The following is a 15,538-nucleotide window of genomic DNA, read 5'->3' as shown; positions in this document are numbered from 1 at the left end:
CTAGTACTTATGGGCTTCATTTCCGCTTTCCAACTTAAATTTTTCTGGTGGAAGGCGTAAAACTTCTTCCATTTGACTATCCATTATCCCACCAAAGCAGTTAACTCTCTCTTCCCTCACCATCTCAAGTATCTTTATCCAGTATTAATTTCCAAATGTGTATTATTGATCTTGACATCCTGTTACATTGATCTTTCTCACTATAAGACCAGAACCGTGGTTTCTCTGCACTTTTATCTCTAGAAATTTTCAATTGTAAACGGGGTCTTTGTTCTTTCAGTAGTTCTGTCGTTTGGATGTTGTACCAAGTGACCTGGGCTGAATTTGTTTCATAACTCTCTTGAAGCTTCAATTATATATAAAATGAACTACACTTGCAACAGGGGTAAATCACAATATAAAAAGAACCAAGTTACAGAACACAAACACATTTCCTTACTCCTTTAATGAAGGACTGAGTTCTTTAATATCTAATGTCATACAGGCTTAGATGCCGACAGATTTGCAAGAGTAAAAATATGGGTAAAATATGCATGAACTTCAGACTAGTGGTTACCTCTAAAGAGTGGGAAAAGGGGAATTACATGGCAAAGTGTATCAAGTCTTCAAACTGTATAGAATCTACTTAAAGGGAAAAAAAAAAACAAAACCACTTGAAGCAAATATGGCAAAAGTGAAAAAACATGTTAAACCTGAATGGGTGCATGGCTGCTCGTTACCTAAATCCAGGTGTTCCTGTGAACATCTGAAAGCAGGGGCTTACACAGAAACAAACATGTTTTATCTATCTTCTAGAATTTTAGGATTTTCATCTCAAAACCATCATGTTAGGCCTGGCAAGGTGATTTCACTGGTTTTGACAGGTTCCTAAAATGTATTTTCTCTTGCACATCCTCAAGTACAAACTGCCCACATGTCTGCCTCCTACCACCAGAATGTAAGCGGTGCTGCGGGCATTCTTCCACCATTATGTTCAGTTGCATACCCGAAGCATTAAAATGAATATACTCTATAAACTGAAAGATGAACTAATTCTTTAAATGTTTATTTCCTTGGTTTGGAAACTTAGGTGTAAGAGTGGAACCTGGATGTTATGTAAATGCAGCTTAGACCAGGTTTTGTCTAAATAGGTTTTATTTTAGACAGACTTAATATGAATACAGGAAAATTCTGGTCAGACACAACCATACAATTCCTTGTCTACTTGGTACATAGTGGGGGTTGGCAACAAAGTCACATATTGCTAGTATGGAAGACAGTTTCTTTCTCTGATTATGGTTTTATTCCAATTCAGAATTTTCATTTTTTCCAATTTTTGGGAATCTTTGGTTCAGCTCAAATATAATTCCTGGATCTTAGTCGCATAGCTTATATTAATTCAGAGATTAAATTATTATAATGAGATGTCAATCTTCACTGACACTGACTGGCCAAAGTATAAAAAACAAGATGGTAGAATTCCTAGCGCATTAATAAATATTTACTGTAAAATACTCTTTCTTGAATAGTAAATGGATGTCCTTGAAGCTGTTACCAGTTCCTCTAGTGTATTCTAATTGTACAGAAAGTCATGTTATTTGCCTCTGAAAAAAGATTTCATGTAAGAAACAGACAAAAGGCAATCCAAGTACAATTTTTTAATAAAGATAATTACAAAAGATGGAAAAATCAGCTCAGAAAGGCCAATTACTTCTTTAATAGATCAGTTTTTTGACATAATAACTCACATCAATTTTAAATACTATCACATAAAGCATGGTGGAGAAAGAAATTTTGCTTCATAATTAGAAAACTCACAATAAAACTTGCCAAGAAAAACAAAAACAAAAAAAGCCATTTTGAAAATAAATACAGTCCATGCCAAAGTAGTATAAAATGAAGCCAGAAGTCTTCAAAAAGAAAAAAATTTTCTTCCCGATATTTTCTCACTCTTTTATGGTTTCTGAAATTGGTGAGACACTCAAATTCAAGGGTTGCTGAGCTGTTCTGATTTGGCTCTGTTAAAAGAGGCAACATAAAATATTAAAGTTCTGGAGGGTCATGCCAAGACACACACACTGATGATGCCTTGAGTCAATTTTTAGAGTACTGACTACCTTAATCTTTCCAGTGATTTTACAATCTATTCAAGTTATCCTATAAAGGCTAGCACAAAATTACATGTGGTCAAATGTATGCTTTCTGATGATAAACACCTCAATTATGATTTTGCCAAACATAACTAAATTATGAATCATGTTATACCAGCCCAGCGTTTAATTTACCCATCTCGGGATGCCTGGGTGGCTCAGTCGGTTAAGTGTCCGACTTCTCAGGTCATGATCTCACGGTTCGTGGAGTTCAAGCCCCGTGTTGGGCTCTGTCCTGACAGCTCAGAGCCTGGAGCCTGCTTCAGATTCTGTGTCTTCCTCTCTCTGCCCCTCCCCAGCTTGCTCTCTGTCTCTTGGTCTCTCTCAAAAATAAATAAACATTAAAAAAAATTTTAAATTTACCCATCTGCCAACACCACACACACACAAAAAGTAATCATGTATACAGAAATAAGAGCACCATGAAAAGATCACATAAAGTTAATAGCAAAAGGTCTCAGATACATTACGTACAATACAAACTGATTTAACGTTCAGTTACACAACATTACTAGTCTTCAGCATTTTTTAAGGAAAGCTACATAAGTAAAAAAGAAACAGATAACACATACACTGATAGTTAAGACGGCATATATTATCTTGTGCACCACCAATACAGAGTAAAATTTAGAACACCTCATTCAACTTACTGATGCTCTCAGTCAAGTTCGGTCCAGCACTTCTCAAAAGAATACACACATAACACACCTAAAGTAAATGTATTTATTATTTTTATAGTATATAGAAATTATTAGATAAAAAACACAATTTACCCTTTGGTATCTGTTTTTTCACCACTACTGTCCTTGGATTTATCTTCTTCCTTAACATCTAAAAACAAAAATTGGGAAGAGATTAAAACTTACTTTAAAATATAAAATGTATACCTTTTAAAATATACCTTTCTTAAAATATAAAAAGCTGTCTTAGGGGCACCTGGGTGGCTCAGCTGTTTTAGTGTTCAACTTTGGCTCAGGTCATGTCTCACAGTTTGAGATCCCACATCGGGCTTGCTGCAGTCAAGACTGTCCGTGCAGAGCCAACTTCGGATCCTCTGTCTCCTCTCTCTTCCCCTCCCTCACTTGGGCTCTCCCCCAAAATAAACAAATATTTAAAAAAATTAAAAAAAAAGCTGTCCTATACAGTTTTACTATTCATGAATTCAATAACCATACAAGCTTTGTTAGGTGCTGTGCTAAATGAGAGAGGTTCAAGGAGTTAATGTCACATAGACCCTGCCCTCTGAAGTTGTTTTCCTTGCACCACAGTATTACAGCTGAGATATGCACTGTGGAGAAGTTCAGCCTACAGACATGAGCACAGCAGCACTGAGGGAGGTTGGGAAAAACTACCACAAAAAAGTGACCTCTGAAGAGATGCCCTCAGAATTAAAGAAGATGTGGCACTTGGCAATGAGAAAGAATGAAATCCTGTCATATGCAACAACGTGGATGGAACTAAAAGGCATTACGCTGAGTGAAATAAGTCAGAGAAGGACAGATATCATATGTTTTCACTCATATGTGGATCTTGAGTAACTTAACAGAAGACCCTGGGGGAAGGGAAGGGGGAAAAATAGTTACAAACAGAGAGGGAGGGAAGCAAACCACAGGAGACTCTTAAATACAGAGAACAAACTGAGGGTGGATGGGGGGGTGGGGGAGAAGGGAAAATGGGTGATGGGCATTGAGGGCACTTGTTGGGATGAGCTCTGGGTGTTGTATGTAAGCCAATTTGATAATAAATTATATTCATACAATAAAATGAAATGAAAGAAAAGAAAATCTTTAAAAAAAGAATAGAGAACCATCCCATTATATAGCAGTACATACAGATCTTCCTCATTCTTTTTTCTTTTTTTTCCATTAAATTTACTTATTTATTTTGAGGGAGAGAGAGAAAGAGCACATGAGCAGGGGAGGGGCAGAGAGAAAGAGAGAGGGAGAATCCCATGTAGGCTTCATGCTGTCAGCACAGAGCCTAATGTGGGGTTCGAACCATGGGATCATGACCTGAGCCGAAATCAAGAGTTGGACGCTTAACCGACTGAGCCACCCAGGCACCCCAGATCTTCCTCATTCTTATGTACCATAATCCATTTAACTGGTCCTATGTTAATCAATATTTGCTTTTTTCCAAGTATTTTGCTTTATTAATAATTTCATAATAAATAACCTTGTATAGATAAAAAAAAGAGAGAGAGAGATGTCTTAAGAATGAATAGCTTTTGGGTGGGAAAAGGGATGAAGTATCTTGAACGGAGGGAAACCTTAAAAGGACTTTGAGGCAAGATGGAATTAGCAGGTTTAGAAGGAAGAAATGAAAGACCACTGGGACTGAAGTATTCTGAGAAGAGAGAATCAGGTAAGATAAACCCAAGACACAACAGAGGCTAAATCTTACTGCTTATTCACTTTAACTCTCACTGTTTAAGTACTGAAACTCTACCATTTTAATAAAAATCAATAAAATAGTAACATTACCACTACAAACTCAAGATTACTAAAACAAATTAGCCTAAATGTGAATTTCTTCTTTAAAGAAGCATATGAGCCAAAGTTGTGATATAATGACCTAATAATAAAGATACAGCGATTATACACATCATCACTAAGCATTCTACATACACATTTCAGGAAACTGGTCTGCCTTACAATACAAACGTGTGTGACAATAAGGATGACATTTCTTTCAACTTCTGGCTTAATTTTGGATATGTAAACTTAATAATTCAAATTGCTAAAATGGAACTGGGAAAGGGAGGAGGAAAAAGAAATGGCCCCCACTTTAGAGGTTTTGATTATAGATTTTTAAAAATGTTTTCTATGGTAATATTTCTTTATGTGTAGGACAAGGGATTTTAACAATCGGAAGGTCTTACAAGAAGAGCCCCACCACAAAGGAATTTTTTTTTTAAGTTATCATTATCAGCAACAAAAGTTTTGAGGAGCTAAATACTAAGAGATTAATCCACTACCAGGCTACTAAGTCAGAGCAAAAGGTACTCTCTTTTTAGCTAAAAAGGCAATTAAAGACAAGCAGCACTCTAGTAAATGTGTTTTCCCGTTTGGAAAACAAACAAACAAAAAGCACAAAAAAGATAAAGATTTTAAAATGAGAAGAAACTTCAAAAATGACAAGAATATATAACAGTGAGAGAAATCAAAAATACTAGAACAATCCTACAGCTAAAGCAAAGTCCTCCTTACCTCAAAAATAGATGGAATTTCTGGATGTCAATCAGTACATAAGAGCAGACTGGAGCCATCATTGTGATACATTGCAAAGTTAAAATTATAAAATGGTAGAGAATGGTAGCCTACAGAGGAGTGAATCATGAGTAAAAGAACAGAACTAAAAGTGTCAGATATGCTGTGGAATCCTAACCTCTCTAGTAAAAAAGAAAAAAGAACACGATAGCCAGCTTATTCATGTAACTTCGATATAATAGATAAAAGGAAAAGGATGTTGGCCCAGTATCTCTATCAGTTTTCCGCATGCTACAGGGTTAAAATTAACAGCCAGCTAAACTCATGCTCATCACCATTACTTGTATACAGGCATCAGGTATCCAATCAAGAAATGCATCAAGTGTTGAGAGTACAGATATTTAAGATCTGGTGTTCCCTAGCCTCCGGCAGCCCAATCTAGCAAGGAGATACATAAAATCCTATAACGAGGCACTATAATACAATGTGTTAAACAAAATGACCAAGGTATGTGTAAGTGCTCTGGGAAATCAGATAAAAGATAACCAATTCTGGTAGTAGAATTCACCACTTAGAGCATCATTTTGTCAAAAGACAAGCTATTAACACAGCATTTTTAAAGTTAAAGCATTGAAGTATTATACCTCCTCTCCAACCCAGCTTCCAAATCCCTTCTCTTTCCTCAGAGTTTTTATGTTTTCATTCAACAACTTCTGAGCAAAGTCTATTCTCCTAGCTTTTTCACAATGGTGAAAAACTGGTCTGAAGATAATATGACTCTTCTTTTGTGTTTAATTCCCATCAAGTAAACTTTAGGTAATTAAAGATTATCTTAGAATTTCAGTTCTGCCTACAGACTACAAACGGACCTATAACCACTTGGTCTTCTCACCCAGTCTGTATCATCATAGTGTAATGTTTGCTATTTTATGCCTATGTCAGCAAGAGACAGTAGGTAATAAGGTTTTCTACATTATAGAGCAAATGTGATCAGTAACATCAGCAGAGCCTTAAATAAAAGATTTTAGAGCTAAGCACCATTTACATTGGGGAAAAAAAAGTCATCTACCTAGCACACAACCCCTTCTAATACTTACTTGTGTAATGGCCTTCAGGATCTCATAAAAACTGCAGTGAAGCTCATTTTTATTTTTATTTTTTTTTTTTTGAAGCTCATTTTTAAAATTTAGAGTTAAAACACCTTTACCAAAAAATAAACCTGACCTGCTTTTTTGTCCTCTGTTTCCTTCTTGTCTTCTTCAATTCTAGCTTTCTTTGCTCCTTTCTTATGATCAGCCACATTTCTACGCCCTCCTTCTCCTTCATCCTCAGAGTCTGAGAATTCTTCATCACAAGCTATCCGTTTGTCAGACGCTCGAACTAATTATACAAAGATTTTAGATAGACAACATTAAAAATATCATTAATATCAAGTACGTTAGAATGTCTACACCACAACAGCATACTATTATGCTATTGCTCTAGCAATCAATAATAGAATGAGAAGCTGCAAAGTCAAACAGAAGGTGCTTAATGTTATTCAATCCATTCTACTTTGGACAATTGGTATTACTAATTAATTCCCAAATATACATAATTAAATTTGACCACTTATGTACAGTCACATGAACTGAAAAGGTTGACACTCAAATCAGGCTTTAAGGCATATGAAAGTAAAACTATGGAAGATGAGCAATGGAAAAAAAGGCCAGTAATAATGGTGTGCTCAGGAAACACGACCCAAAGTGAAGTTCTCAGGCCATTAAACCTTCAGTTTGTAGTGATGTTTTTAACAAATCAGAAAAATGTAACAGAATACACATCAAGGCATTATCTTACTAGAAATTCTCTTGTCTGGATCTTCTCCATCTTCATCTCCGCTGTCTTCATGAACAGCATCTTCTGGAATAGCTTGCATCTGGACGCCAGGTGCATGAGGTAACATGCGTAAATTTTCAAATAAGCGCTGTCTAAATTACACGTACAAATGTATTAGACAAAATTCATTTTCTTTCAAGTTCCTCTTAAATGTAACAGGAAACATTAAGCAAAAATTTCATCTTTATCTGACTTAACCTGTGAGTTAAATTAGTAACACATAAAAGCACTGATACCTCAGACTGTCATTAACCCATTCAATCCTCAAAATTTATAATGTAGGTACTCTTGCATCCCCCATTTCACTGGTGAGAAAATATAAGCCTTCAAGGCAAATGAACCTGCCACATGTCACAAAACTAATGTGTGGCAAAGAAAGAGGACACAAACTCAGGCCAGTGTACTACAATAACCCTCTAAACACTTTGTTCTTAGAAATAAAGCTTTATCAAAATGTTTTCAAAAATGAAAATTTCACTTTCATGTAAGGCAAGGAAGTATACAATTTAGAGAACCTTTGCGATTTAAAAATATTTAATAGAAAATGGAAATATTTTTGAGCTATGAGGTCCATACATTTTCATTATCTCAGGAAAAAAAAAATGAGTAATCTTAAGGTTTCAATGCTTTTGAATAAGACAAAGGAAGTATCTGATATATAAAGCCAAAGATGAAATGTTTACCAAACCAATTCAATGATTTCTTACTTTATCTTTTCCATATATTCGGGAGTATTCTGGTTTGTCATGTTTGAAGGACTAATATGCAGTTTGAAGTCCGGGCCAAAATACTCAAAGTAATCATTATATGGCAATTCTATTAAAAACAATGAAATAAAGTGGCATATTAAAAGTTCAGTTTTCACACAAATCCATGCACAAAATCCAGATTCAAGTTGTGAAATGTTCCCCCAAAAAATATTTAAAAGTGAACACAAAGGGAATTTATTAAGTGACTATTCTATTTATACATGGTTTTGGAATCTACTCTAATCATCCATCCATCCATCCATCCATCCATCCATCCATCCATCCATCTGTATATATAAACAGTTCCAACCAATAAAGATATAATAAGAATACTTACCATTGGGAATCTCACAATCAAGGGCAACTGCAGTCTCGTATGTCCAACATCGAGCAACATTACGAATTGTGTATCCACCTCCCCCAAGCATCAGTAACGGTAAATTGAAAGTTTTTACAACTTCTACACATTTAGCATGACCTAAGACAAAGAAGATCTGAGTAACATACAAATCTAAACATTTTAGCAGTTTGAAAAGTTTTAAAAAGATAATAAATGCAAAGTTTTACTCAACCAAAATGGCTTTTCTAAGTATTTAAAAAATATGTAAAAATTTCAAGAAATCTCTAGTCTAAAATTTACTTTTCAATCATATGCCTTTCACACAATGATTTTTAAAACACTGGCTACTTTAGCAAGTATCCCTGATAGAAAAGTCAAATATACAACTAAGATTAAAATATGAATATTTTTTATTAACATATGAAAAAGTTCTGTGATATGAAGATTCTATGTTCTTGTGAGGTTATGCGGGGTGGGGGGAAAGGTTACAATGAAACATACACAATCTAAATTTTCCCTCTAGACTCATACAAATTATGGAAAGCTATATAACAAAGTTTAACTGTGGGTTATCTTCAGGCAGCAATACTATGGATAATTTTTTTAACTTATCTAAGATTATAAAATTAGTATCTATTAGTATAAGAAATACTTCAACAAACTTCTGTGTGTAGAAATTTGAGGAAAAAGTAAACCCAATATAAAAACAAAGTATTTCTTTGGATACATGTACCAGTTCAATAATCAATTATAAGTTAATTACCGGTAATTTCTTGATATATTACTTAGGTATACAAATCAATCTTTAAAGAAAAAAACCCTTCAATTGTAAAAGAAAACCATGCTTACTGGAGATTATCAGGAAAAATCAAAACAGTGCAAAGGAAAACCTATCTAAAACACCATCATTCAAAGATAGTATTTGAAATATTTCTTTTTTTAAAGTTTACTTTATTGGGGGGAGGGAGAAAGAGAGTGCATGTGTAAGTGGGTGAGGGGCAGAGAGAGAGGGAGAAAAGTCCTCAGTAGGCTCCACACTGTTAGTACAGAACCTGACATCGGGCTTGATCCCATGAACCGTGAGATCATGACCTGAGCTGAAACCAAGAGTCAGATGGATGCTTAACCAACTGAACCACCAGGTGCCCCTTAAACATTTCCCTACAAATTCTGAGTTAATAAGGTTTAATTAGTTTTTTCATGTAATTGTATATTGTGAGCATTTCTAATTAAGTATTCTTCAATAGTTGCACCATATGATTCATAACCCAATTTCTATTATCACTACTAGAAAAATGAGTGTTTCTTGTAACAGATAAAAATGAATGGCAGAGATCACAATAGTAACAACATAAAGGAGGGCAGAAAGGAGATGGACAAGAGGTGACTAATAGACTTAAGAAATACAAATTGAAGTTGGCAGTGCAGAAAGCTTAGAATCAAGTTTAAGATTTGGGATTGCAAATATCCTTATGCTTTATACCAGGGAAATTGTAACAGTTGGCTGAAATGTACATTAATGTAAGAGTAAAACACTATAGTTTATGATTATGAATGCTATTACTTTTCAGTATGAAGGCATTAAAGCATTTTCAAACAGCTAAGACAGGAAAATGGTCTGTTAATACCCATTTTGTACTAATATTAGGTAGATCATTTTTAAAAGAACATATCCATTTTGAGGCCAACATATGGTTATCAACACATTAAGTCCAACATATGAAACTATTATTTGGCCACTGCTGACCTACCAAGAAAAAGGGCAATCAAGTTTGTATGGTTCAACCTAATAAAAGCAAAATAGATTATACCATAATTCTAAAGCTAACTAGTATAGAAGCAATCATAACATTAAGTAAAATAGCCTTTAATATCTGGATTTAGTTATTTAATTCCATTTAAGCCAACAGTAATTCTGGAAAAGCTCTATTGAGAATTCTTCACATCTTACGAAGGAATTCAAAGCATCCATTTGTTACCTAAAAGTTCAAAAGGAAAACAACTACAAAATCATGTACGATAGTCATCATTATTGATCCCCATATAACAAATTTTAAGACCTTATTAAATAAAGTTTCAGATTTATTCTTAAACTCTAGAGTTAATTCCATGATGGTGATCTTTTACTTTGGTCTGGACTTCTATCACAAGTTAATTTCAACACTTGATCAAATTTAAATTTCTGGTGTAGTACTAATCTCCCACATCTTTTCTCATTTCTCAGAAAGCTACTTGAGAATGTGCGCCACCCAAATGAGACAAAAGTGAGGAGGAAGACCGAGGAAAGAGCCATAGGGGAGGGGAGGCACACAAGAGAAGCAAAGAGCTCTTTGTTCTACCATATCTATAGGGGATAGATACTCAACCAAACAGTAACAGATCAGAAGGCTATTCTTCAAGAAGGTAAAAATGATGGAATATTTGATGCATCTGAACATTTGAAGCTATTTAGACACTGGCAGTTTAATAATGAGTAAAGAGAAAGCTAAGTAATTGAAAAACTGGGCAAGAAAAACAAGTTATGCAAAAAAGAAAAATCTGGTAACTGAAAAGTGCTTTAACGTTAATGACACTGTAAACACTGAATGCCACAACCAAAATTCTAGTATACATACCCAGATTTAAATTGTAAAAATGAAGACACTGGAAGGGTGTGTGCATGTGTTGGGGACAAAGTGGTGAAAAAGAGCTAAATCCCTCTTCTTCCATGATAGGAAGTGAATACGCAAAGCTAAAATAGAAAGTAACAAAATTTGCATGTTATATTTCTAGAAAGATAAAAACCAGGGGTGCCTGGGTGGCTCAGTCGGTTGAGCGTCTTGACTCTTGACTTCGGCTCAGGGCACGATCTTGTTTATGGGATGGAGCCCCCTCGGGCTCTGTGTTGGGGGCACAGAGCCTGCTTGGGGTCCTCCCTCTCCCTCACTCCCTGCATCCCCCCTGTGCACACACACACGTGTGCCCTCTCTTTCTCTCTCAAAATACACATAAACTTAAAAGAAAAAATAAAAGATAAACACCAAAGAGAGGAACCAAAAACACTGAAAATGGCTGCTTTGGTTGAGACTGCAAGAAACTTTATAGAAGTATTCACTGATGAATGTATCAACAAAAGAAAACCTAATTTACCGAAACAAGATTAATTATAGTTAATGCATACATACATTCAACAAAACCCATGAAAATTACAGAGCATGTAGCTCTGTGTAAAAATTGTAATGAAAACTAGTATGGGAAGTTCTTGGAAGAAAAAAAAATTCTCCTGGGACTATCATCCATTAAATTGCTTACCTTTGACTGTCAAATTGAAGCAACCAAGCCTATCACCAGATAGTGAGTCAGCACCACACTGTAGCACCACAGCACTAGGTTGATACATTTCCATCACTTTCGAGATAATCTATGAAGATAACCAAAGTTATTATCTCTAAAAATACTTTTTAAATTCCATTTTGATTTTATGTTTTTTTTAAAGATTTTATTAAGTATCTTTATACCCATCATGGGGCTCGAACTCTTAACTCCAAGATCAAGAGTTACAGGCCCTAACTGTGCCAGCAAGGTGCCTCTCCATTTTGATTTTGAAATAGTAATACTTACAGGCTTAAAAATCTGCCCATAGGACTCATCATCTATACCATCTCTCATTGGAAAATTGACAGCATAGTATTTGCCTTTTCCAGCACCAATATCCTAAAATATATAATTAAACAGCTCTTAGGGAGTATTTCATAGTGAAAATATTTGACATGTTTATTAAAATATTTTTCTGCAAGATTGTAAAAACAGGTAACAATATCCAATTCTGAATTCAGCTTTTAGGTTAAGAAAGGAAATAATACAGAAGAAGTACATATTCCAATATTAATGGATTGCATTATTAGGCTGAAAAGAATGAGTTCCAAGTAATCTGAAATGGTTATCTTGGGAGAACAGAAATTGAACATAAACAATTAAAGGCAATATTACAGGAGACCAAGAAATAATCATCAACAGAATATGTAAGACAACATTATGAATAAAGCTACAGAAAATAAATATTCTGGGCAGAAAAACCCTGCAGAACAATTGTCTCTATAATGCAGAATCCTCCTTGTGGCTCATAATCTGGTGTAAGTTTATTTATGATGAAAGATAAGCCCTGACTGTCCTGATGTCTTGACAACTGCAGACTAAAGCACCAAAATCTGCTCTTTAATTGCGCTTGAAGTAAATGTTTCTACTTGTTGAATAAATACCACTCTAGGCATTAATACCTTCCAAATGAAGCAAATGAAACAGAGAGCTGGGTTCAGCAATGTAGACACACTTAGGATACACACACACACACACACACACACACACAACATATACTTATTTGTATAAATAAGTATTTGAAATACTCATTTCACGCATAGATGCGTGAGTGTAAATGTACCTCTGCATGTGCACACATATATGTTCCTTGAAGAAACAGTACAGTATAAAAAATTGCTACAAAATACTTCTTTACCTGCCACACCAAAGGATTAGGGGTGACTGATAATCAGGTGTTTTAAATTATGATACAATATACTTGAATCCTTAGGATTACTAACACTTGTGTGTAAATTCTCCCCTGATCTCTCATATAATAATCTGAGCTTGATTCATTTTAAAAAAGCATAGTTTATCCTTCAGTATTAGAGTTATTATGAGCCAACTTCCAACGAAGACAAGTAGTGGGATTACACATCTCCTCCCAACCAAATTTTTCTTAAGAACTCTAAATGTTTATATGTAACTAAATGCAAACCATACAGATGTGGATAAACTAAAAGCACTGTGAATTCCTAAACTCCTTCATTAAAAACCAAATTCCTGGAATATATCTTGACACCGAGATTTCAGAATACAGAAAGTTGGTCAGCACTTCTCACTCCAGCCAAAGGCTGGCAACTCAGAGCTGCTCCCCTTGTAGCACCAGGCTATATCCCTTCCATTTCTAATTCCTCAACTACTACTGTATCATACCCCTTTTTCTTCTACTTATGCTCCTGATCTAATAAATGCATACAATTCTGAACAATGATCAACGCTCAAAGTATCCTTCTTTTCTAATTTAGAATAAATTGTCACGAAGGAAAAGGAATGTTCATCAAATTAACATCTAAAGATACACACAAGTTTTATGAAACTCCAAATATAACAACATATATGATTGATCTTGAGTTCCTTGCAAAATTTTGGGGATACCTTTTATAATAACTAAAGGGAAAAATATTATGAGGCTATTTCATATAGTGTGTGCAAAATCTTAAGTGAGTAGAAGATATTCAAAGTCATACTGAAATCTTTTAAAAACATTCATTCTCCAATATTTTCCACCAACTTCAATCATAAGAATACTGTCAGAAATTAAAACACAGGCTGACTTTTGCCATTTCTGAGATTAATTAGGACCATACTGAAAAGAGACTTTAATTTTTTTAAACTTAAACTTAGGAAGGCTTTTGCTGAATTTCTAGTGCAATGGTTGTAGGCAAAGGAATTCTAGTGATTTAGAGCAGTGCAGCACAGAATCTGAATTTCTGAGGCCTGACAATATGTTCCCAGGAGACACTGATACTGCCAGTTTAAGGGTCATACTCTGAGAATCACTAGTATGTAAGTTAAGACCAAGTGAGGAAAGACACTGAACGAGCTAACAGGCAAGAAAGTGAAAATGTAAATTTTCAATTTTAAAAGCCACATAATTTAAACAGAAATAAACCACTGACGCTCTACCTATTTATAAGATTTCACCATCACAACTCTTACTGAAAGAGCACCACCTTGTGGTCAAATAAAGAAAACTCACATATTTGAAAAACATGGTTGCTAAAATAAACTCCATACCACAGATATGAAAAATAATCTTAATAAAATAATTTAGAACTAATGTTGAATGCCATGCTAAGAGAAATTTCCTATATAATCCAGGCTGAATTAAAAACAGCTATTTAAATTTTTTAATAAATTTCAACATGCATATAGTTTGGTTCAAGAAAAACTAGTGTAGAAAAAGAAAAAAAAAAAAACTTCAGGAACTTTGTAGAAACAAGATTTGACCACTGGTTTTTACATTCATTAAAGACCACCAAATGGAAGAAGATAACAGAAATATAAAAGAAATAGTTGCATTTAATTTAACAGGCAGGCAGGATAAGCTATGGTATTCTTTCCCCAAAGGAAAAAGAGATTAAAATTAGACCTATTAAATCAAGACTAACCATAAAAAGAACAGTACAAGAATCTAAAAAAGATTTTATTGTTTTCTTATTTTCTTCCACCAGTCTTTACAATCAAAGACAATGTTGACTACTATCAAGTAGGTTTTGAAGATTCAAATGAACATCAATCAAGAAGACTGCTTAGTGCTTCAGGGATGTTCAAAAACAATTATTCAATCAAAGAAAGTGACCGAGCCAAAGGAAGTCCTCTCAGAATTTTTGTATAGTCAACGAAAGTGAATTCTAGCATATGTTAGATAACATATAAAAAATGACTCTATTCTGCACACAAATTTCAAATTAATGACTCAAGAACAATATTAGTTTAGATATATAATTATTAGCTTCCTCAGTTTTCCTAATATTTATCTCGTAATTATTTATTCAGACTGAATTCAGTCTTACCCGCAAATCTCCTGTTCCGGGAAAGTATTCCCCATACTTATGGAATGATACAGTCATTACACGATCTGTGGTATAAAAAGCTTCTTCGACACCATCACCATGATGGATATCAATATCAATATATAAGACTCTTTGATGATACCTGAAAACAAAGCCGTATGTTTTCAAAGGGTTTTAAGATGGGGAAGAACCACATGGATTCAGAAAACCTATTTTTGAGCTCTTGCATTCCAGAATGTTTAATCCCTTTTCTTACTTTACTTCCAGCTTAAGAGACCATTCATACACCTGAAATTACAAGTTTGAGCCTTAGATCCTTAAATCTTCTCTTTAGCCCCAATCTAGGTAAGAAAATGTATTTACTCTCTCTGTGAAATCTGTCCTATTCTACAGGTTTTAAAAACATAGCACATGTTCCTATATATTAACAACTGAAGATTATACCATACTTAGAACTGGTACTTTAAAACATCTCTCTAGTACATTTTCAGGGTTATACAACAGTGGTTAGCAATCTATGGTTCATAGTCCAAATTTGGCCAATGGGATCTTTTTTAAAGCTTTAATGTAAGAATAATTTTTACATTTTTAAATGGCT

At 34.5% G+C, this 15,538-nt stretch overlaps 1 protein-coding gene across 2 annotated transcripts in view; it reads right to left on the bottom strand.

Moving 5' to 3' along the window:
* Window positions 1-1,622: 1,622 nt before the first annotated feature.
* The window catches only part of HDAC2 (histone deacetylase 2), a 29,669-nt gene continuing 15,753 nt past the window's right edge, over window positions 1,623-15,538 (bottom strand). For both annotated transcript variants that reach the window (XM_019443138.2, XM_053904554.1), the window contains exons 6-14: window positions 14,941-15,082; window positions 11,906-11,998; window positions 11,597-11,705; window positions 8,303-8,443; window positions 7,924-8,032; window positions 7,178-7,308; window positions 6,563-6,718; window positions 2,903-2,960; window positions 1,623-1,997 (exon numbers count right to left, since the gene is read on the bottom strand). In XM_019443138.2, the coding sequence (XP_019298683.1) occupies window positions 1,967-1,997; window positions 2,903-2,960; window positions 6,563-6,718; window positions 7,178-7,308; window positions 7,924-8,032; window positions 8,303-8,443; window positions 11,597-11,705; window positions 11,906-11,998; window positions 14,941-15,082 (970 nt within the window). In that variant the 3' untranslated portion in view covers window positions 1,623-1,966. The remainder of the gene's footprint in view (window positions 1,998-2,902; window positions 2,961-6,562; window positions 6,719-7,177; window positions 7,309-7,923; window positions 8,033-8,302; window positions 8,444-11,596; window positions 11,706-11,905; window positions 11,999-14,940; window positions 15,083-15,538) is intronic.

This window comes from Panthera pardus, unplaced genomic scaffold (genome assembly GCF_024362965.1).
Source record: "Panthera pardus isolate Hobbes unplaced genomic scaffold, ASM2436296v1 HiC_scaffold_17, whole genome shotgun sequence".
NCBI lineage: Eukaryota > Metazoa > Chordata > Mammalia > Carnivora > Felidae > Panthera > Panthera pardus.
This window is presented reverse-complemented; position numbering and strand designations above follow the sequence as displayed.